Here is a 24,961-nt window from a genome sequence, read left to right on the forward strand (position 1 = left end):
GATGAACTTTTGGTTTGGAATGTAGTCTCAAGAGCCCACTGTTGGCTGCACGAGTGTTCGATAGTTTGTTAGTTAATTATGTTGAATTTTTGTAATACTAGATTGTTTTGTTGTATATTGCCTTTGGCCACTTTATTTAATAACAATGGAGGATATTTTTATGGGGAAATTTTTAAAAAAAAAATATGACTTTGTACTTAAGTGAGATACATTATAGATCCTCCACCCCCAAGTTCATTAAATATAGGAGTTATATCCTTGTACCTATATTTTCCTCACACTCGTGCACCCTTGCATTGAGATGTATATATACTTTATTGTGGTTATTTTTGTAATTTGATGCATATTAATATAGAAAAAGGTCTTTGAGCTATACTCTCGTTAATCATCCCCCATATTGTCTAGTTGTTCAAAGTCTCTTCCTCTCGCACACATACACATATCACATAACCTTTCGCTGCTTAATCACATATATGATTAACTACTCACATAATTAGATACTAATTAGCCCTTAGTTAAGTACCTAATTATTAACATAGATGATATATTCGTCCACTCATGTTGTTGATGGGAAATGTCACAAATAGTGCATGTGGGTGTTAGCAATCATTATAAGGGACAATAAGTTGTTTTGGGAACCCTAATGTTGGAAGGTCGATCATGAAGCCAACATTTAAGTCCATTTTTCTTCAATTATCAAAACTTCCTTTGTTTGACGAGTAAAGGTGTTGATTTGGTATAATTACCGTGTTCTTGTTGCTACATCTATTTATAAGTATGTTTATATATTCTATGGAAAAATGAACTTAGCTAGATCATTGGTTGTGTTTGCGATACACCAATTCCTTCATTCACAAACGAGTACACATCTTTTACCATTCTAGAAAGGTCTGATTCAAACAACCACATCAAGTCATTTTGCGCACGAGTGGACACACCTTGATGGCACATGTCGGCTAGTAGATGAGCAGCCAAACCTGAGCAAAGGTGAGGTTCGCTTCAAAGTCTTTGAATAATATCTATCCGTAACATCGGGACAAATAAGACTATCCGCCCGTGAAGTTGTCCACATTCTTCCTTCAACAGCAACCGGATGTTGCACCAAACTCTTGTGTCGATGTGGGCGATAAATCGGGAAGGCACACAATGCCAACATTCATTCGTTCGGAAAGCTAAAAATTCACTGCACGCGGAAACACATGACATGTTTTGCACGTAATCTCTTCTTCTTGTTGTCCCCATGGGGGTATTGAACCCATATGTATATGTATATATAATATATGTATGTATATATATATAGAGAGAGAGAGAGAGAGAGAGAGAGAGATTGACTATATCGGAGGAAGACGAAGGAATCGTGTTTCCATTCCTCCTCCTCTTCCTACCAGAACCATATGATGATGATGGGAAGGGAAGGGATACTAAATGGAGGAAAGAGGCGAGGTGTTTGCGCGCTTCTGGGATGAACAGGTCTCCTTCTGATCGATCCAATTTTCCTAGGGTTTTGGAGCTCCATCGATCCCTCCCCCACCCTTTCATTCTGATTCGATCCCCTCTGCTCAAAAGACGATGAAGAATAAGCAGCCGCCGCCGCCGCCGCAGCTCCATCGCTGATTGTCCTGAACTGACTAATATCCCGCAGTTACTCAAAGGTTACATTTTTGTAGGCCTGTGATGGATTCTGACGCAGTCCCTACTTCCTCCACACCAGAGGACATGATTGTCCAGGTTGGTTTTTCTATGTAACTTTTTTTTCTCTAGAAAAAATTTGGCAGTTTTCGTTTTCATCAGGTGAAATATTTTTTATTGTCTTTAATATGACCTAATCAGTGGTCTTTTTCGATGTTGACCTATGTTGATGCACATGCTTTAATCTTTTAATATGTGTGCATGAATGTATGCATGGATGTATGGACACACACATGTATATATCGTCTACACTAGTTTTTCTACGCCTTCTTTTGGAGAGCATCAATAATTTTATTTTTTCTTCATCAGATGCAATTTCGTTTTTCTCCATGCGTATGATCTAAATAGTGTTCTTATTCTATGTTGAACCACGTTTCATGTTTGCTTTGCACATAGGAGTGTTTCATAGAGAAGATAGGCACTTCCCTTATTCTTTGATGAATGGTGTTTTGATCATCTGTAATATGTTCTAACATGTGGTCTTTTGCTATGTAGATATCTGTTTAGTCCTTTGGCATGTTGATACATGTTTAGAGTTTATACATATTTGTCCAGATTAGCGCGGTATGTTGTGTCCTCTTTTAGACAGCATTTGCATTTTTCATCAGATGAATACTTTGTTTTTCTGTGATATGGTAGCAGTAGTGCTCTTTGGCTATGCCAATAGCTGTTCTCTGGACAACATCTTCATTTTTCATTAGATTGGCGATTTTCCGCTTTGTAATTTGATCAAAGTAGCAGTCTTTTGCTATGTTCACTAGTATGTAGTTGTTATTATCTGTTGAATGTTTGTCTAGGTTAGTTTTATATGCATCCGTTTCTGGATAGTGTTTATGGTTTTCATCAGATGTAATATGATCTAAAGTAGTTATCTTTTGCTATGTCGATAATGTTTAGCCTGTTTCTACGTTTCTATTTATATCTAACTTAGTTTTCTACATTGCCATCTTGTGGTACTTTTCCAGATCAATGATTTCTTTCCTATAATATGTTTGCAATCACTCTCTTTCTTGAATGATGGTGAATTTATCTTCTCCTACAGAGGCTTCTTGCTCAGGGTGTGCCTATGAATTATCTGGATGCCAAGCAAATGGGTGTAGTACAGTTTGTAAATGAGAATAAAGGAATGCTACAGCATGTAGTAGGAGCATTATTTCCAGGTGTAGAAGAAGCAAAACTTCAAGGGTTGGGAGAAGAAAAAAGATTATGGAATGAATACAAGCAAGGCCATAGGAAAGGGATCAAATGGGCTCAATGGTTGATGTTTGCTGGAGATCCAGAGGAAAATCTGAAATGTATTTCGCAAGAGGTTGGTCAGGCTAGAGGAGTCTGTGGTGAAGTTTGGGGATCAAATGATATTGCTTACAAGTGCCGAACATGTGAGAATGATCCTACCTGTGCTATATGTGTCACATGTTTTGAAGCAGGAAATCATGTTAACCATGATTATTCAATGATCCATACCGGCGGGGGCTGTTGTGATTGTGGTGATGTTACTGCATGGAAGGAAACTGGATTTTGTTCAAACCACAGGGGTCCAGGCCAGGCACCCCCGCTGCCTCCAAAACTTGTGTCAACATTCAAACCAGTAATGGATGCACTTCTAGTTGAATGGGCAAATAGACTTCGAGCAGCAGCAGAGATTTCCGATAAGCGTGTCAAAAACTGGAGTGATCAGTTAGCAGAAGAGAGAGTCGCCATGCAAACATCGTTAGCATTTGTTGAACTTCTGCTTAACTTCTGTAACTGCAGTGAAAGTTTATTGAACTTTATTGGAAGTCTGATGGCATCTGAGAAGATTGGTTTGCTTGATGTTTTGCTGAAAAGTGAATGTTTTCTTCAAACGAAAGTGCGTAATATGTTGCATGAACTTCTATTTAAGCTGATGGGTGATCCAAATTTTAAGTACCAATTCTCCAAGGTGTTTATTCGTCATTATCCTCACTTTATTTTGGATAGCTTGAAAGAAGAAATAGAACCCTCAAGGAGAGGTCGATCAAGAGATAGTCTTACACTTAGCAGTTTCTCTGTACAAATCTTTACTGTGCCAACTCTCACTCCTCAGCTTGTTGTTGATTTGCGGCTTCTGGATATGCTGCTTGAAGTTTTAAAAGATGTGCTTCTTTCATGGGCTGGTGATGATGGACGATTACTGGTATGTATTTAATATAGATTTCTAACATCAGCAAGTCTAGAGATCGCTAAATCTTAACAGGAGGTTTCATGTAGCTGGGATAGGTTTTCTTTCGTTTTTATAATTCCCTCCTGTCACTGATTATTTTTATCTCATTTTTTTCCTTCCCGTCTATTATGATGTTTTCAAACTTCTCTTGTGCTTACTGATTATCATTACCTCATTTTCATCTTTCCTGTCCATTATGATGTTAATACACTTGTGTGCTGAATGAACACTCATTAGGTGAAGTGAAGTGCCTTTAATCAGTTTTGGTGTATGTATACATTGTTTGCAAAGAGAGAACAAGGATTTTGTTAATTGCTCCCAAGGCCAAATTTAAATACACTGTAGACAAATAAAAAGACGGAGGAAATCCATTTGATAAAATGGTGATGTGCAATGTGATTCATGGAAAATGAGCCATATTGTGTGAAATGAATGAAATGCTATATTAATGTTGTTAGAAGGCCAAAGTGGGTATGCCATCACAAATTTAGATCAATGTGAAACTTGAGAAGTCCTATTAATTAAAGGAATACAGTAAGAAAGAAATAGATGTACAGGGTGTCTGAAATTGTCCTACAAGACAGATGATGATTCAACTGTGAATAGCTTCTAGCAATCAATGCTAAAAAATGATTTTCTAGAGCGATGCATTTGGTGGTTTTCCGATTTATTATCACTCTTGAAGTGGTTTTTAAAGCTTGAAGTACATTATTATCTGGCAGGGGATGTGAAACATGATGTCATTCCTTTGTTGATCTGCCTCAGAAAGAAGACTATAGCAACTTCTTTTAAGGAATCTGACCTGTAAGACTCAACAAGAGATGACATCTGAAAATGTTTTATCATTTTTGAGAACTGAAATAAATATAATGAAAGATGGATTGACACTTCTGCCTTTGATCAATCTCCACCATAGGCAGCTTCAAGGTAGAGAGATCTCCGAAGCAAGGGAAGAACATTCAGAACTGAGTGATAATGGCCTTTATTTCTCAATGACAAGGGCAAGGAGGGTCGTGGGTTATGTGCGTGACACATTGCCATTGCCTGATCTATTTTAGTCCCCTTAGAGTGTCCTTGTCAAGACCCCACTTCTTTAGTCCTTGATTTACTTGTAACACCAAGAGTGATGGAGTGGAAGAAAGTCATGATTGCTCTTTGTTGATGAGCTGTTGTGGCTGTATTGTATCCTCCAATATATTCTCTCTATGAATAGTCCCAAGCATCTTTGATCTCTGTATTCCATTACATTATATGTGGGCCAAAGCCTTCTTTGGCAAGGTAGTTCTATCTCCCTCTTATTTCATAAAAACAAAATAATGGCAGACATGATGCACTTCCAATTCCACGCCCCAATAACACAATTACCAGATTTGTTCTTCCGTAAATTGCATGCGTATCTGCCTATCTCATTTTCTAATTGATGTGAAGACATAGAAGCCTTGATAATGAATTCATCTTGCAACATGTATAAAAAGAGTTCCTTATAATGGGCATCTTCCTATCAAGAGATGCTATGAGATGTGGGACTGATTCATGTTCTTTCATTGTATAATTAAATGATATCAGTTCACATTGCCTTTTTCTTTCTATCTTAGCCATGTGCGAGTGTGGACAACACAAGCTATATTGGAATAGGGGTAATGAGTTCATACTTATTCCATGAGACTGGAACCATTCTTGCATGTCAACATTCACCAATGATTATCTCCATCTTTAGCAAGCTGTTTTAATAACATAAATGCCAATCTTGAGCATCTTTGTTCAGGGAGCCCCAAACCTGTTGGATACCGGTCACTGATTGGAATAATGCCTCAGTCACTATTGTGAGGAAATGATGAAATGCTTTGATTGTATCTATGTGATTGGGTTCTTGTAAATGATGAGGTATGATATTAATGATCTTGTAGTGATATACATGTATTTGGTACCCATTGCTGAGAGAAAAGGTTTTTCCTCCCTTTCCTTTCTAGGTTTCTTTCCATAAGGCTAATATTAATGACAAACTTGGCATGTATAATCATTTTTATTGGGCAAGCATATGTCTTTCTGGAGCTTATGATATTACTATTGTCTTATGGAGGCATGGAGAATTAACAATGCATAAATGTAGGTTAGCAAGGAACCTTTGACATCTGGTTCCTTCTGTCGGATTGTTGATGACATTCGCTTTGTCTTAAGACATCCTGAGGTAACACAATATGTGGCCCGAGAAAGGTTGGATCTCTATAAAGCTTGGCTTCATCTATTAGCATACATTCAAGGTATGGACTCACAGAGAAGGCAAACAAACATCCACATTGAAGAAGAGACAGAGAGCTGGTTTGTTGCTTATCTTGTTGAACTGCAAATGGCAAGCATTCACTCCTTACTCATTGAGGGAGCAAGTAAAACTGCATGTAAAACGGTCATGGATGAGAAGATGGCCCATCAGATGACTGATATATCTTGTAGAGAGAACCCCAAGGGTGAAGATATTGATCATGGGCATGCCAAAATTGGACGAATTTCCAAGGATAGTGATGTATCAGGGAAGGTGGAAACTAGTGGTTCATGCAAGGTGAACTCTGATAGAAGAATACATGTCGATGTTTCAACATCAGGCAAAGTTTCATTTCAAACATCCAGTGTTCCATCTGCTTTGCTCTGGCTCATTGCTGAATGTGCCAGAATTCTAGAGGTTTGGCTTCTACTTGATGCATATAGAACAACCAAGGTTGATTGGCCAACCTTGCAGAAAGAGTCTGCTCATCAAAGAACACCAGCTTTGAGAAGAAGAGGAGGAAGGAGTATTATCAGGGAGTCTCTTACAACCTCAGACGGTACTCTTTTGGAAGGACTAAATGCAGATGTGAGCTTTATACAAGGTCCAACATTTATTGAATGGTTGAGAACCAATCGACACACAGAGATAAACTTTGAACAGGAGGTTACATGTGAAAGGAGTGATGCTGCACAATATCTCAGTGGATGGAACAGATTTCAAGAATGGAAAGGGGATTCTGGAATCTGGTTAATGGGATCGGATTTTCTAGGTTCAGATGCTAAATTTGGGTTTGTTTGGAATGACAAGGAGTGGCTTGATATAAGCTTTGATGTTAGTCAGCAGGACATATCACTCCATATCCCATTACACAGGTTTCTGGCTCTGGCATTACAAAAGACTACAGAAACATGTCTCAATTTTGATCTGCAAGAAAGTACGAAGAGAAGCTGGCATTCCAATATGTATTTTGTTACGGAACGTGGGCTTTTGCAGCAATTGCTTCCACCACATTATCGAGCACCAAGTTTTGCTTCTTTGCTTATGGAGCATCCCCTCCGAATACAGGTTTTCTGTGCTCAACATCGTGCTGGAATGTGGCGTAGGAATGGCCATTCTGTGCAGACACTGTTTGACAACTACCATTCTGTCCGGTGGTAAGTATATTTAGTGCATTGTGCATTGTATCTTTTGCGTAATGACATTTTTCTCAATTATGCATAATCATGATAAGTAGGGGATTGCAATCTTTGAGAATTATCATTATTCAAACAGATTTATGTACAACATATAAATGTGTGATGGGTATATAATGCATACTGCTACACATTTTAGGTAGTACAAACTTTTGACATCAGTCCTATATTATCGTATATTTGGATGATTTCTCCATCCATTACCAGATAATAGAGCTATTGTGCTATAAATTTTTATAGTTAATTCTTTGTGCCAATTTTATACAGTTTCGGTTTTGCTAAGTATCACCACATCCTTTAAAGGACCTAGTTTTTGGCTTTGTTGTTACCAAAAGGATATTAATGCATCCTTTGGACAATCTAATCCATTGGATCTTTAGCATTGTGAAATGTATTTTAGTACTGTCATTGAAGTACCAAATTTTTTGCATATTTTTCCCATGTGTGAGTTCTCTTTCAACTCACACAGCCTTGGAAATATTGAAAATATCTTTAAGAAGCACCCTCAAAATGGATTTTTTCTCGCATGAAAGATGCTTCAACATGCTTCTGAATCTCAATTCTGATACTGAGTCCTATGGGCTCATCTGTGAGTGGTCACCAGCTATCCTTGTTATGATTGTTCCATTATCTCAGATGGATGGACTGACATAACGAAGAGATGTTGGTATATTTGCTAGGTCTTCTCCTATGTAATCTTCAAAAGGCATTAACACTAGTAGAAACAAGAAAATTCAAAATACTTGAGAAAGTGATTGACATGATTGGAAATAAAGTATTTGAGCATTTGAGGAGTGAGATTGACATTGCAATTTGTGAGTATTATGAATGAGAAGTTTCCTATTGGCATGGTATCTGGTTCCAAGTCTCCTATGATTGGTTCCAGTCTTTCAAAAATGAGGAATGAAGTTGGAATTACTGACTGTTTTTCGTGCTAATACTGTGCAAGATTATATTCACTAGTCATCTATTTCACATGCAAAACACACTTGTGGGAGTATAGAAACTACGAAAGGGCTAGGAAATACTCAAAGTTGTGTCAGATATTGAAAATGTGGATGGATGGATAGAGTTCATAAATTACAAACGAGAGGAGAATGGCTATAGAAAGATATACGCAAGAAAATGGAGAGATTATTGCCGCCCAAATGAAAATTGAATAAATGTGAATTTAATACTTACTCTTTCTTTGCTTCGTACCAAGTAATGAGCCACCGAATCACAACTCTGGCAGCATGGGATCTCCAAATATGATCTCCTTAAGTAAATCGGGTATCCACATTCTGGAGAGAGATAGTTCCCTTCGATTTTGGAATTTTAACCTACAGTGTTATGGTGTAGTGCCTGATTCCAGAATGCCTCATGTCAGTTCTTTGAAGATCTCGAAATTGTATCATATGTGTTAATTGGGCCAATTGATATTGTGTCAAAATCTTCAGCTTCCTAGTATCTCGTGGTCATATGTTGTGTTTCCCATATCCTCTCTTGGTGGGTCTATAGTCCTAGTGCAATTTCAAACTGCAGCAGATATATTTGGATTCTCTGTCTTGATACTCATTGTTGCAATTTCAGACTTAGTTTCTTTATCAACGTTAGCTCATTCGACATCATAATTGTGTCAATGCATCATTAAATATTATAGGATAGTAGTCTGGGTTCATGTAGAGACATTAAATCCAATATTTTTTCTCAAACATTCATTATAGGCACGGGGCCCCAGCCTCAAGAATTAAGCATGCAAACCTCATGTGGTATATTATTTTAACCATCTGGTAGTCTTTTAATTTCATTTCTTTGAGAAACTGGTAACAGTATCCTATTGAACATATGAGATACAGGCGACAGGAAGCACCTGCAACAATACCATAAGAGAACAACTCTCTCTAAATACTTTATGATATGTCACTCAATAATTTCAGTAGGCTGTATATTCAGCCATTGTTCCAGTCACGCTGGATAGGAGATAATTCATATACTGAGGGCACAGTAAAACATTTTATATGCATGGTGATGATGAGTTGATTATCTTTGTTAAACCGTAAGTTGTTTTGATGATTTGGCCTGCATAAATTGAATTCTTTCTGCAATCAAAAATACTTTACACCTATTCTGGATCTTAACATCTCAAAATTGTCGTAATACCGGTTGATGTTATTCTTGTTTAGTTTATAATGTTTATTTCATTATGCAGGTGCGAGGACAGCTCAGATTTGGACTTGTATCTTTTGCAGTGCTGTGCAGTCATGGCTCCCCCTGAAGATTTTGTGGAGAGAATAGTAACTCGTTTTGGCCTTGTGGATTATTTTTCACTATTTCTTCTGCGTCCAAATGAGTAATGACCCACTCTTATTGTGTAACTTACATTGAAAGTCTGTGGACTTCTCTTATAGTTATTCCTGGAACCTGCAGGTACGAGACTATATTGGCACAGCATATGTTGTCATTGTTGATTCAGATTGTGGCAGAGCGTGGGTTTTGTGGCTCTACTTCTGCTCAGTCTTGTCGCCGTGAGTTGATCAGAAGGCTTGCCATTAGTGATGCAACACACAGTCAGCTAATGAAGTCATTACCGCCACGCCTCCATGACAACAAACAATGGCAGGAAGTTCTTCAGGCCGTTTCAGCTTATTCCAAACCATCTGGCATGCAACAGGTCTATCCAAGATGATTGCTTTATTTTCCTTATTGTTTGAAATATTTATGTGGTTACAACCTTGTCACACACTTGTAGATAGCAGGAATTCCTGTTCCTAACACTTGTACAAAAGAACATGCTGATAGATGGGCTAGGATGCATTTCTTACTACTGGGTAAATGTAGTCTATTTCTTAATGAGGAATTTGTGATTTTGAACAAGGAAAATTTAGCCAAATATACTGAGAGATGAGCTAGGGTACATTAATTAATACTGGGTAAATTTCATCTTTTTCTTAATGAAGAGTTTCTGATTTTGAACAGGGAAAATATAGTCTACTAGATGAATGTTGGAAAGAACTCGATCTTTATCATCCTCAATGGAATGCAAAGGATTTGCAGTCAGCTGAAGATCGTTATCTTTGTTCATGCAAGGCATCTGCTGTAATTAAACAACTGCCTCAATGGAAGAAGCCGTTCTCTCCATTTGAGGACCTGTCAAGAATAGCAACGTGTAGAAAAGTACATGACATTTTACGTTCAATCTTGTTTCATGCAGTGTTTTCAAAGAAAATATCAGAATCACGTGCACCTGAGGGTGTGCTTATCACAGCACTTCATTTGTTGACACTTGGCCTTGATATCTGCCCATCATTTTCATATGATAAAAGCTTTGATTGCAAGTATTCTGGTTTGAAAAGTGACTCTAATATGGAATTCTCACCTTATGAGCCACCTCCTTTATTAAGCAAGGCAACAGAAAAGGTGCACTTTGGTGGTGCTGACAATGGTGGAATTTCAAATCGACAAAGTCTTATTTCGTTATTGGTGCTACTAATGGAGAAGTACAGGCCTGAAGCATGTGGTGGTGCAAAAGAATCACATCTATGTAATGTAGGGGTTTTAATAAGGAGTTTGCTGAAAAAATTTGCAGATCTCCATCATGGGTGTATGTATGAGGTTGAGTCACTTGCTCCTGAGATCTTGCATAGGATATCAAGCATTCAGGATTCATCAACAAAAGAACAGACATCCAGTGTGTCCGAAGCTGAAAGACGGAAGCTACTTGCCCGGGAGCGCCAAGCTGCAATCATGGTGCAAACTTATGAATATCAACTTTTCTGATTGCCACCGTTAATTGGAATAATGAAAGCATGCATGAAAATTCTCTCAACACAAATTTGTTGATGCTTTGGCATCCTCTTCTTAGTAGCATCTCAAATGTAGGAAACTGAAGAATAAATCTGTAGTACATACGAATGAATCAATGTGATATGGATTCACATCATGATCTTTCAAATTTTTTGGATCACACATACTTATGTCACCTCTATTAAGGCTATGGTATGCCCAGAACCATAAAACTTAAGACTATCTATTGACAGAATCTCAATTGTGACATAAAATGGCAATTTGATTTTTTTAGGAGTATTCTAAGGAATGCATCTGGATACCAGTAACAAAATCTAGTAGAGCTGGTGACTAATATCTTTCTATTAATGTAACCAATGGAAATGGAGAGTGGTTTTGAAAAGGAATTTATAATTCGTTTTATGCCGAGCAGGAAAAAATGAAAGCTGCACAAGAAAAGTTTGCATCAAGCTTACAATCTACACAAGAGGGCCATTCCATGGAAAAAGGACATCCAGTGGCTGCATGTGCCCTTTGCAGGGATTATAGTTCAGATAGCCCTTTATGTTTGTTGACATTTGTTCAGGTATGAATTTTTCAATGACCTATTTTATTATTTGTTTCTTTCATTCTGAAGCTATGAGTCTGTGCAGAGATCAAGGTTACTTGCCATAGCTGCAAAGGGTATTCCATCATGGGAAACTGGCCATGTTAAAGAAAACTATGAACTTTCTGTCAATAATGAGACTGGTGGTGTCCATGAAGTACAGGATTCTACCAGTGATGAATCTCAGATACGTGCTGAACTTCTGAATTTGATTCAGATGGCTTTGAATGGGGAGGTAGACCAAACTGGTACAATTGGAGTTGAAAGTTTGTGGGAGTTTCTAGCTGATGAGGGATATGCAGATGTGTTTGAAAATAGACGGGCATCTTTAGATCCTAGGAGTTCAGAAACTTCAAGTGCTGAGAGTGAAAGTGATGATTTGATTGATGAGGAAAAGGATGACAGTACTGGTGATTCTGCATATCCTGGCATCGCTTTAGGATGCCTGCAGCCTGCTGGTGGAGAAATGGCTATAGATGAAGATGGAAATGACAAACTGTTGCAAAGTTCTATAATCAACATTCTCATTGAATACGTCAGTACTATATCACGAAATCATAGAGAGCGTCAGATGGTGGAAGCTGAAAATTCAGCAGGTGCAATGTCCCAAGGTCAACAAAGGCACAGACATCCTAGGATCTCTCCTGCATGGCAAGGAGTATTGCCTGAAAACTTTGGCTCCGATGACAATGTTGGTGTGCATATGTCTTCTTGTGGCCATGCTGTTCATAAGGAATGCCTAGATCTTTATCGTTCTTCTTTAATGCAGAGGTATTAAACTGCGAAACATTATTCTTGATATTGTATTTCTACAATGTTGACTTATGCTAAGAAAAAAATTCATTTTCTAGAATGTTGTGCTGTCAAGTTGAATAGAAAGATATGTGTAATGTTTCCAAGATGATTTTTTGTCTGCACTGCCTATACAGGTATCAGAGTAGAACCCTTTATGAAGGATTACAAATTGTGAACCCTGAGCAGGTATGCACAGTACAGCGATTTGATTATAATAATATATTGCTTACTAATACTAATCAATATTAATTATATGAAATATTTTATGAACAGGGGGAGTTCTTGTGCCCTGTGTGTCGACGCCTAGCAAACTCTGTCCTACCTTATATACCAGAAAGCATGAGTATTCCATCTTATGCATTTCCTAATGAATCTGTGACTAGTAATCAATTCACATCTATGGATGTTGATATGATTGATATCCTGCCCAAATCCCTTGTTGCTCTATCTGGGATTTCTTATGTTACTCATGCAATAACCCTGCTTCATAATGCTGAAGAACTTGTCCGGAAAGCTGGATTCAGGAAAGCTATTTCAAAGCCCCTTCCCAAGACTGTAAAAGCCGTTTTTGATGGACATTTCTTAAGGCTATGTGGCTTATATTTTCCTGGTAGAGATGTTACCACCAAATCAAATTATTTTCGGGTAAGTCAAAGCTTACTACTTTGGGATGTTCTCCGATACACAACGATGTCAGCTGAGCTGGCATCTAGGACTGGAAACGAGAACAGGATATATACTCTTTCTAAAGCAGCATTGAACGAACCTGTCTTACCCTTGCTGGTTTGGGCTGCAAAAATTGTACGAAGTCAAAATCGCCAATCTGTATTATTGAGGTCTAGGGGTATGCAGTTGTTGGTAGGATCAATAAGCTTTGGTGGATCCAGGGATTCACTATCTGAGCCATTGATACCTGGTAGGTTCATGTGAGTTTGTTTTGTACCACAGTGTTGTATTTGTTTCAGCAAAGTGAAATCTCTCTTATGCTCCTATTTAATTTGCAGGAAGTATATCAAGGATGATTTTGAGCCGATTGGACAGTGGCAGTGAAGCTGCTGATGTTCAATTTTGGAAGCGTATGGCTGATCCTGTGCTTGCTCATGATCCATTTTCTTCACTGCTCTGGACCTTTTTCTGCCTTCCATCTTTCCCATCTTCAGTGGAGCCGGTTATTGCACTGGTTCATCTTTTCTATCTTGTTTGTCTGATTCAGGTACATACCTTCTACCATCATAAAATTTATGTCCTTTAACATGTTTATTTCCTATTCTCTTAATGCTAATGCTTAAAGTCAGTCCTTCACATTGGTTGAACTCCACTAATGCCTCTCAAATATTATGTCGTGAAATCACCAATGCTTTTTTTCTGGATTTTTGAATGTTTAATGTGTGATATTGCTGCATAAGTACTAGAAGCATGGATGATTAGGTAGTAGATCTAGCATGTCTCAACTTTGCAAGGTTTCCGGTTGAACACTTCTCTTCCAAATATGACGTGTCTTAGACAAGTTTTGATTTCTTGAGTGTTTTTAATTCTTATCTCTCACAAGAGTATTCACATAATGAAATAGATCATATGAGTGGCAATTAGGTGTGGTAACAAAGAATAATGAAATTTTGGCAGCTGATTTTCAAATGATTGGGTTCTCTTTATGCAGGCAATTGCTTTCATGGGTGAGACTATACTATCAAACTTGTCAGGACTGCGACTTTCGAGTTCCACCTGCAAATTTCTACAAATTGTGATATCTGATTTGTCAAAAACATCAATATTCCAGAAATGCAATGACCAAACTCCTCAATCCTCATCCGAATCAATGATAGCAACCATACGGAGATTTACTTTGCCATATTTGCGCTGTTGTGCTTTATTTGAAATTTTGTTTTTTGCATCCTGTCTTGAAAAGACAGATGTGAATCCAAACATAGATGCTGCTGCTGCAACAAAAAATGTAGATTGGATCAATCCTAGTAATAATGACATCAATGATTCTTTAGAGGATTTGAAAGAGCTTGAACTGCTGGAGGGACAGTTTTTAATCCTGCCACTGCAACAACTTTTAGAGAGTGAACACAATCAGAAACTAATTTTAAGATGGTGTCAACACTTGATTAAGGAATCAGGGAGTAGAAAGCTTTGCCCTATCCCAAGACCAGTAACAGCAGTTCCTTTTAAACTAATGGATTTGCCTCCTTTATACCAAACTCTACTACAGCGGTAATTAACTTTTTTCTCTTTATCGCTGTGGCTGTGATTTCTGAGGGCATAACACTTCAGAATGATCTATCTTCTCTTTTTTAATCATGAATAAACCTGGATAAGGAAAATATAAATCTTTAAGGTGATTGTTCCTTTTTTTTGGACATCATTGAAGTTATAGTCTGGTTGATAAATCTTTCCTGAGGAAAAGAAAGTATTTACTATTTACTATTTCTTAGTGTTAAAGATTGGAATTGAATGCTATAAATCACTTTGAAATATTGTTTCTATTCTCAGGTATATTAAAGAACGATGTCCGAAGTGCACAATTGTTCCTGACCAACCTGCATTGTGCCTTTTATGTGGCACACTTTTCTGTGGTTTGAGTAGTAATGGTTGCGGCAGGTATTAATGTGTAATGCATTTAATGTTGCAAACTTGGATCTCTTGATAAAATTTAAGCTAGTAATTGTAGATTTTTGTGATTGTTCATGTTTTATGTACCATGCCTGAGCTAGAATTGCATACTTCAACTGCAGAGAGTGTGCCTATTTGAGTAAACAAGATAGTTATTCTTGTAGCATTTTGTGAACTTCATAACAAACACATTCATATTGCTTCTGCCAATTAGTCTATGACATGTTTGTATATGATGTTTGTATTTTTTTTTTTGGATGCAGTACAAATGGACAGAATGAATGTTACAAACATGCTATGGTTTGTGGAGGTGGTGTGGGAGTTTTCTTGATGATAAGAGTGAGTAATCATTCCATGCATCAATTTTCTTTTATTGACTACATTGATTTTGTTATTGTATAGAATAATTTTAGTACCCCTATGAATGTAAACTATATGCTTAAGTCTCATGTAAAACGTCATAGTTCTTGACTCTGATACTGAACATTCCTGAAGACAGTTGGCTTTGGTTTTGCCATTTATGGTTCAATACAATATCAATCTAAATAGTAACACACATCAGAACTAGCTGGATATAGTTCTACATCATAAAATGTACACATGTGACATTACACTGACCTGTGATGAGAATGTATATTCTGTGGGGGTTCAGGTGGTACAGGCATAAGTATAGCACTTATGAACCATATTTCAAAAGGAAACTTTAATTGTTTTAAAAGTAGGATGAATGGGAAACTGGTTATCGTAGGACTTGGGACAAACCCATCAGGATCTGGGACACGTGGAAACATGTGGTGGCCTGGGATCCTAAGGGGTTCAGCTATAAAGAGACTAGTTATCGTATTCGACACAGCATCTAAAGACGCTGTTGAGACTGTGTCGATGAGGCAAGGCTCTCGTATATCAGATCAATCGATTGGCCAACATCCAAGGTATAACATGAGGCCATATTTGGTTTTATGGGATGTTGATGGGTATTTGTGTTCGTTTCTTGTGCTCATAGGTGGTTGGATTTGTTAAACCTCTTGATCCATTTTTCCCTTAATCTTTTCATTAATTCCTTATCATTAGCACAACAGTGTAATATCAGGTACATTCATGGACTCAGTTGAGCACTATTTATGAGTAGAAAGTATGTTGTAAGGAGAAAGACCTCAAAAGAAAGAAAGATATACTAACATCTTTTAAGAGGCCAAAATGGCCTATAACACCAAACAAGATATTACATCTTTAAGTGTTGCCTTGTCTTTGAGAATAACAAATCAAAATAAATGTTGCCAAGTAAAAAAAGTAAATAAGATGAAAAGAGACTAAAGAATCTTGTTACCGGTACATGTAAGATTGTCAAGTCAGATATGTTGTAATTTTTGTCTTCAAAAGATCTATAGCATAGGTCGATCCAGAAATAAATAAAGGTATATTATGACTTCCAAGAACGAAAATGGTCTATTGGACCAGATAAGAGATTAGATATTAAATGTTGTGTCATCGTGGAAATCAACAAACCAAAATATGGGCCTCCAAATGAAGGAAAGCAACTTTGGTGTTGAGCGATAATGACATTGATTTGCCAATAACAAGGGTAATGAAGCTGCAGTTTAAAATGAACTTGTTATTGCTTTCCTTGAAAAATTTATTTCCATGCCTATTGATTTCTAGCAAGAACAGTCCTAAGCACAGTTCGTCTTCATCTTCCATCACACATGGAGCACATATAAGAGTGTTTGAAGATAAATCTGTCTCATGACCAGTGTAAAAAATACGAACTATTAGTGGACATTGTGGGCCTGATGAACATCGTTGGTCAATGTTTCCTGTTGATGTGGAACTGTATAACTGCAAATTGTTGTTCGCAGCATCCAGGGTTGCATATCTACAAAAAAGACGAGTGCAAGTAGCCTTTAGTAGGTAGAACCGAGTCTCTGTGAATGTTACTCCTGGCTATTGGAGGATTGTATCATGGTACCTTTTCCTCCAAATAAGATTTGTGGTTCTGAAGGTTTACCAACAAATTTTACTTTTAGGCATCTAAATGTCTTTGTACTCCAGAGAGCTAGACATGGCATATGCTTTTTTTATGGCGATCTCTCCCAGGCATGCTCCTTAGTTACCATATTTTTTATGCAATTAGATACCTCATCTATATAAAGATAAAAGAGTGGCCATCCTTGTTTTACTCCCATATTGTGTTAGGAACTACCTCCAACTACCTATTAGAAACGTGCTCTTGTCCTTACTATGATATAATGCATATACAAATATGTCATACAGCAGATAGTCTAAATATGTTTACCTTAAAGGTCCCTCCTTCATATTCATTTTATGATGTGCTTTTATAGGGCAACATGTTTTATAATTGGGCATGTGTTTGAATCATAGTTGTTAAAAACCCGTATTCTACATTTAGAATACCCTGAAGTATTCTACACATATTCTACGTTTTAGAACTGCCAGTTTCCAAATTTTCACGTATTCTACATGTTCTACATATTTAACAAGTATTTAACATTTCAAAAAAGTTTTAAAATAATTTTAAAATAATTTTTTTTTAAAAAGAAGCTTTAAATTTTAAGAAATATTTAACGTATTCTAAGTATTTAACATATTTTATCTATAAAATATGTATTCTAGTATTTTAAATAAGAAGTTAGAATATTTAGCATACGTATTATATGCTAAGTATTCTACAATGGTTTGAATATTAGTACATTTTACTTCAAACTATTTTTTTCTAGAGTTTGGTATGTTTTGGACTTTGTTTTCTTGTGTAGTTGTTTCATAATATGCAATGGCTGTCAATGTTTCCAGAAAACAAACATTCTTCTTCAGAGATGTGCACGTCAAACCAGTTGGCCGTCACCATATCTGGATGATTTTGGTGAAGAGGTATGATAAAATGACCTACGAAGGTATCTCATTAGCGTTATATTTACATTCTTGCGGTCTATTGATGCTTAGATGGATTTTTTCTGCCATTACAGGACATTGACATGTATAGAGGAAAGCCATTGTATCTGAATGAGGAGCGTTATGATTCTCTTGCTGCAATGGTAAGCTCTCTCACTGTGTACTATTTTATTTTTGGTTCTGTTATTATGGAGCTACATTCAGTTATAGTAAATGCTTGCTTTTTCCCTAATACATCTCAAAGCCTAGTAATCCTTGGGCAGTCATACACACTCCTTTAAGTTTAGGATATAATGTAAATACCTGTTATCAGGTTCCAGGCTTCTGTCCAGAGGTGTCATTATAGCTTGGCTCATCTGAATAATCTTATATGTCTTCACTGGATGGCATCAATAGCCATGGATGTTGGTCATGTACAGGATCAATATTCATGGAGCTTGTTGTTCTCACGAGTATACAGTGATGTGAACATGTAAATATGCCCAAAATAACACAAACAAGTACATCATCAACTCTGGGTAGCGAATACCATGCACTCATTAGAGAGCTGGCCCATGGGCTATTATTATGACTTCCAGTGTGTTTCCATTTAGTTCATACACAACCGCATAAGTTTTCAGCTTTCTCTCCATATATAGATATGTCACAGCATTCAGCATGATCAATCAAACAATTAGGGGATGAAATTCCTGAGTGAGAAATGCATCCATTTACACTGGTCGGCCATTGTTGCTTAGTTATGCCTGTTTCTTAGGCCCATTGTTGTCTGTTAGATGGTTCGCTATCCCAGCCATCTGTACTCTTTCTTGGCTTCTCCTCCCTGGCATGTCTTTTGAAATTATGTGCTTACAATTCAATTCAAGAAGTATCTTAAATATTGTAAGTGATATGTTTCATACTACTCACTGGTTTTAGTTTCTGCCATTTATAGGTTGTAACACATGGACTTGATCATAATTCCTTTGTCCTTTCACATACAACCCGGGAAGCAATCATGTTGAGGTGATGTAAAGATTTACAGGCAAATATATATATGTGAACATTCTGTAAGAGTCTTGTCATTATAATGCTTTAGAAGGCTGTTAGTAAATCAAGTATGTTCAATAATTATCCTTGCTCTTCTCTTTTTGCAGGTTAATCAGGCAGAGGTGATGTAAAGTGTTACAGGAAATCCCGTAAGAATCTTTTCATTAAAAGTTCTAGAGGCTGCCTGTAAATGAAGTAGGTTTCATAATTATCCTTGAGCTCTTCTTTTTTGCAGGTTATTTTAGGTAACTTCATGGGTCCGCAAGTAAATAAAGGAAAACTTGTTCAGAGATGTACATCATGTAGTTTATATAGATCCAGATAACTCTAAATTGGAATCAATGCCTGTAGTTGCTATGCAAATTTTTCACCTTGCTCTTCAAAATATTTAAGAATGAAAATCATCTGTAATTTACTATGTGATACTTAGATGAGCAATAAAGGTGATAAGTTTGTCTGTACCTTGGCTTTTAACTTTTCAAATGACGTTCTATCCATTGCTATTATTAACAGAAATGCCTAAACTAACACATGATCTGCAGCAATGATACAGACCCATTGTGAGCTACAGATCTTGCGGATTAAAATGAATGCTATGCTATTAAGACTCTTTTTGTTCTTGTGAGGTAATTAATGCTAAGCTGACAACTTTAATTTGCTTAGCTTTACAAACATACACCATACGCACACACCTTCACCTGTTGTAAGGCCTTTCTTGCTCAACAATTAATAAATACCATGCGTTATATTTAGATTCTGATGTGATCGAGCAACCATATGGCATATGTGGGCTGGTGTGTATTGCCAGTACTGTACTGCTTAAAATTTCTGTCATTGATACATAGCTTTAAGTGCGTGTTTTACTAAAAATATATTGTATGTGTATGCTTTTACTTGTAAGGCATTTCTAGGTTGACAATCAGTACAGATTTACAGTATTTCTAGGAGCCTTCACTTGTAAGGCCTTGCTAGGGCAATGATCAATACAAACGTGTATTATATTGCTAGGGCATATATTCTTACACTTCACATTACAGAACGTGGAAAAAGCATGGAAATATTTGCAGGTGAAACATTTCTTGCTATTATGTAATTCATGAAATTAAAATATAACGGGTGGGACATAGAAGGATAGGGAATTATTATTCTTGGCTGAACTCCATTGTCTGTTGAAATTGGTGGACATTTGTACACAAAGAACTTATATCTACACTCTGGTAGCGGGAGCTTAATATTGTCGGAGAAACATGCCTTAATCCAAACTCAAATGACATATCATGTTTGAGTGTGTCGGCTGACATAGTATGCTTGCAGTGTGGATTCGGCTTTCGACAGATGGGTGTGGAGGGGTGATTGAGATGCTTGCAAGGTAAGATGGGCTGCATATGGTTATAGAGGACCAATATAGAGAAGCAACATAAAGTAACAGTGAGAAGAAGCATGAAGCCCGGAGGCACCTATGCCCTGATGAATGATCTTGCATCCTCATCTTCGTGTCTCTATATTTAGCATCTCTGTGTGCCACTTTAGTGATATGCATGTAGTTTGTAACTTTTGGGTATGGCGTTCATCACCTTGAGACATGAGCGCAGATGATCTCCTCCTCCCTTCTTCCTTTTTCATCTTCTGATTCTTCTCTATTTAAGACCACCAACAAAATCGGCAACAGGAACAATATAAGGTAATATTGCCCATGGCGGTCAAGCAGACATGGATGCACATGCTCTTCTTCTTATCCTCTTTCTTCTCCTCTTCCTCCAACGCCTGCGACCATCTTCCTGCCATCTCTTCGTCTCAATACTCGGTTATTCGCACTCTTCTTCCTGTTCAATCATCAAATCTCAGCATAACTGATGATGAATATTTATTGTCTGCTGCCCAACCGTTCCCCTTATCACAGAATACTACAACCCCCCCTCCATCTGGCTTTTGGGCGCCTAAGCTACTAAAATCACCCCTGCCCACCAACAGGGCATGGCTTAATTACATCCTCAATGAGGGGAACACGCCAGAATATATTCATCCATATCTGATTCAATCCAATGGCGGAGCCATCTCCATCGGTTACCCTTCTAGGGTAGTTCAACCAGGATTCATCATTCAATCATTTGTGCCAGATATCACCGTTACTAGCAGTGCTCTGTCTGCTTCCTCCAAACATGTGGTCACCCATTATGATGATGTTAGTGTGACTCTTCAGTTTGAGAAAGAACTGAGTGTGCCTCTTGTGAGAGGTTGCCCTTATGTGACTTTCTTGTTCAAAGGTGATAATTCCTCAGTCAGAATCTCAACAATCCATGCCGTCCTCCAGTTGTTCAGTGATGAGAGTTTAACCAAGCACAAAATCACGTTCAACAATGGACAAAAGTGGCTAATCTATAGTTCTAATGCTTTAAACTTGTCGTTTGATCTGAGTATTGACCATGATTTCAAAGGGTTTGTGAGAGTGGCATTACTTGCTGGGGATGATTCATCTGAGGATATCTTGGACAAATTTAAATCAAGCTACCCTCTACATGGGCATGCTGATTTGTCTGTCCCATTCCAGATCAGATATATGTGGAAGAGGAAGGGGAGGGGCGAGTTATTGATGTTAAGCCTTCCTATGCACCGAGACATGATGAGTAATCTAGAATCTGGAATTTTGCAGGAGCTTTCATATAATAGTATAGATGGGGAAATGCACGGTATTGTTGGAAATTCATGGATTTTGAATGAGAAACCCATCTCGGTGGGTTGGCACTCTGTCAAAGGTATCTTTGATTCAGTCTCAAAGAAAATGGTCGCCGATGCACTAAATCGTGAAGTGGGTGAACTAAAATCTATCACTACCAATTCATCATACTTCTATGGAAAAGCTGTTGCTCGTGCTGCACGGATGGCCCTAATAGCTGAGGAGATCGGCTCTCTCGAATTCATAGAACCAGTCCAAAAGTATTTGGAAGAATCGTTGACCCCTTGGATGGAGGGGACATTCGAGGGGAATGCTTTTCTTTATGATAAAATATGGGGAGGATTGATAACTCGCAATAGTGCGATGGATTCAGGAGCCGATTTTGGCTTCGGTTTATACAACGATCATCATTATCATTTGGGTTACTTCTGCTATGCAGGTGCAGTTCTAGCTAAGCTAAATTCATCATGGGGAGCTTCATACAAACCTCATCTTTACACAATGGTGGAAGATTACATGAGCTTCCGGCCCCATCATCACGATATAGGGGAGGATCAAAGTCAAAATCATCATGATGAGGTTGTCCGCGCTAACAATCGCAGCTGCCGGTGGGACGAAGCTCTGTTCCCGAGGCTGAGGAATTTCGATCTTTGGGTTTTGCATTCGTGGGCAGGTGGTCTGACGGAGTTTGCCGATGGGCGGAACCAAGAGAGCACGAGCGAAGCAGTCAATGCTTATTACGCTGCTTCTCTTCTCGGCCGGGCGTTTGGGGATGATGACCTAATTCGAATCGGGCTTACTCTTGCAGCCGTTGAAATGAGAGCGGCTAGGGCCTTATGGCACATCCCTTCGAATAGTACTCTGTACGAAAGCGAGTTTGTTGCGGAGAATCGCGTAGTGGGTGTATTGTGGGCCAACAAAAGAGATACCAGTCTATGGTTTGCGCCTGCCGAATGGAGGGAGTGTCGTCTTGGCATTCAGGTACTCCCTATCCTCCCAATCACAGAGATTCTCTTTAGAGATTTCGGGTTCATCCGTGAGCTGGTGGATTGGGCATTGCCAGCCCTGACCCGTGCGGGGGCAACCGATGGATGGAAGGGATTCGTGTACGCGATGCAGGCTGCCTATGCACCCCAGCAAGCCCTAGCAAATATGCTCACCTTGAGTGAGTATGATGATGGGCAATCCTTGTCAAATCTGCTGTGGTGGATATTCTCCAGGCCATGAGGAGGCTTTTGTATCAGTAGTGATTCAATTCATTGGTATCAATATTAATATGAAGATCTCACCAATGCCTCCCTTGTATATTATGATACCTCATTGGAAAAATTGAATCCTATGATTCCAATATTTATATATTGTGTTCTCCTACAATACTATTTAGGTTCATAGGCAAGTAATTGAGTCTCGCCTCCACATGACTTGTATCAATTGAGCAACTCTGAATGTGCATAAATTTATATCTTTATTCTGCTCACTTAATGGAGGCATAGTGTTTTGTCCAACCTAACTATACAATAAATGATGATTTTTTAGGATAATTTGTTGTATTAACTTCTTGAGAAGAAAGATGTAGAGTCAATCTAGGACATAAAGATGTTTTATACCCATGGAACTTTGCACAACCTTGTGGGTGCAGTGTTAACTCTATGATATTTATCGTGTACTGTAAGTGTGCATGTGGCCTATTAGTGAGTGCAGTAGTCTCATAGGTGGTGCTGGTAGTTATTTTCTGTTGTCATAAGGTGGTGGTAGTTGTGGCGGTTATTTATTTTGCTCTATGGGTTCCAACAATCTCTCGAAACAATTAAATTCTTATGCATGCAAGTCTCATGTATCCTTTAAGTGTTCACATGATATGTACATCCTATGGAGTATGGAGACTTGGAGACCGCAGTACCTCTCTTAGGTGGAAACCAAGTACATTTTAAAGATATGCACACAATCTCATATATCTTTCTTTTGAAATGCTCACGATTAAGTACCTCCCTCTCTCCTTTCATTGTCTGACATTTTGATTCGTGAGTTTGCTTGTCTTTTTCCTCCATGAAATATTTTGCACTTAAAATGTGAACGTGTGTACTACGTTCAATTCTTGGATTTTTCTTTCTTGTTTCTATAGTAGGACATTTTTCCATTGCATTGCATTTGAAGGCAACTTACATTTCTCTTTTGTCAAATGATGCTTATCTTTTTCCTTCTCACAACATACGCAACTTGTGCATGATAATGAACATGTGATCGAAAAAGAGAAAAAATAAATGTGCACGATAATGATAAATAATCCGACAAAGTAGGAGCACATGGATTTAATGGTTCAACTATAACCTACATCCATGATATTAATGGAATTAGTGTTCCTTATAAGCGTAAAGATGATTGTAATGCTAGATATAGATGTAAGGCTCTATCATGAGTTACTTAGGAGTGAAGGAAATGAAGGGGTAGGTAAGGTGGAGGCATGATCTCCCCTCCATAATTGATGAATATATAGTTAATTTCTTTGTTGTGATTTCTATGTCAAGTTCTCGCTCCCCATTTATGTTCAGTGCTAATTAAGTAGTAAAATACTTATTACTTAGGTATACCTAAGTAATGAATATTTTACTACTTAAGTAATTACAAAGCTGATTGCTTGACTGTTCAACTATGAATTAATATACTAACATAATTACGGTTATTATGGAACACCTTCATTCCTTGCCTTCTGTTTAATTGCCGACCTGCACACCCCTTCAAGAGGTTGTATTGTTGCCCAAAGATTGGCCATTGTAGTTGGTTAGAGTGACATCCCATGATTGGCATTGTCCAATGTCCATGACAACCCATTATAAGTAATTACAAAGCTAATTGCTTGAGTGTTCAACTATGAATTAATATACTAACATAATTACGGTTATTATGGAACACCTTCATTCCTTGCGTTCTGTTTAATTGCCGACCCACACACCCCTTTAAGAGGTTGTATTGGTGCCCAAAGATTGGCCATTGTAGTTGGTTAGAGTGGAATCCCATGATTGGCATTGTCCAATGTCCATGACAACCCATTATATATAAACATATGACAATTAACTTAATCCATAAAAAATTGAAAGACTAACATAGAAAATTCACACTTACATTAACTAAGGAGTTAAGTGCTCAAGCAAATAATAACATAGGGTAATAACATAAGGCTAAGTGAAAAAGCTTAACATTAATGAACTTGGGGAATGAGCTGAAGTCTAAAAAAAGCACAAAAATA

The 24,961-nt window shown here is 37.8% G+C and overlaps 2 protein-coding genes across 3 annotated transcripts; both read left to right on the plus strand.

Annotated features, from left to right (window-relative positions):
* The first annotated feature begins 1,392 nt into the window (after positions 1-1,392).
* PRT6 (proteolysis 6) lies at positions 1,393-19,504 on the plus strand. 2 transcript variants are annotated; one of them, XR_015530694.1, is made up of 19 exons: positions 1,393-1,728; positions 2,732-3,844; positions 5,982-7,288; positions 9,519-9,659; positions 9,737-9,980; positions 10,286-11,056; positions 11,526-11,678; positions 11,746-12,470; positions 12,629-12,680; positions 12,768-13,410; positions 13,499-13,707; positions 14,152-14,711; positions 14,991-15,098; positions 15,374-15,449; positions 17,919-17,996; positions 18,092-18,160; positions 18,949-19,063; positions 19,151-19,192; positions 19,279-19,504. XR_015530694.1 is itself a non-coding variant. In XM_087329366.1 (19 exons), the coding sequence occupies exons 1-18, from the start codon at positions 1,675-1,677 to the stop codon at positions 19,167-19,169; spliced, it is 6,393 nt and encodes a 2,130-aa protein (XP_087185492.1). In that variant the 5' UTR covers positions 1,393-1,674; the 3' UTR covers positions 19,170-19,192; positions 19,279-19,504. The 2 variants fall into 2 exon arrangements, 1 of the variants encoding a protein (XP_087185492.1); XM_087329366.1 differs by having other exon boundaries at positions 18,949-19,019.
* Positions 19,505-20,711: 1,207 nt separating this feature from the next.
* Positions 20,712-23,043, plus strand: LOC147856359 (glucan endo-1,3-beta-D-glucosidase-like). Its single transcript, XM_087329769.1, has one exon. The coding sequence runs from the start codon at positions 20,737-20,739 to the stop codon at positions 22,942-22,944; it is 2,208 nt and encodes a 735-aa protein (XP_087185895.1). The 5' UTR covers positions 20,712-20,736; the 3' UTR covers positions 22,945-23,043.
* The last annotated feature ends 1,918 nt before the right edge of the window (positions 23,044-24,961 follow it).

This window comes from Azolla caroliniana, unplaced genomic scaffold (assembly GCF_043228905.1).
Source record: "Azolla caroliniana isolate FFs.n. ecotype wild unplaced genomic scaffold, voAzoCaro1.0.p SCAF_13, whole genome shotgun sequence".
Lineage (NCBI taxonomy): Eukaryota > Viridiplantae > Streptophyta > Polypodiopsida > Salviniales > Salviniaceae > Azolla > Azolla caroliniana.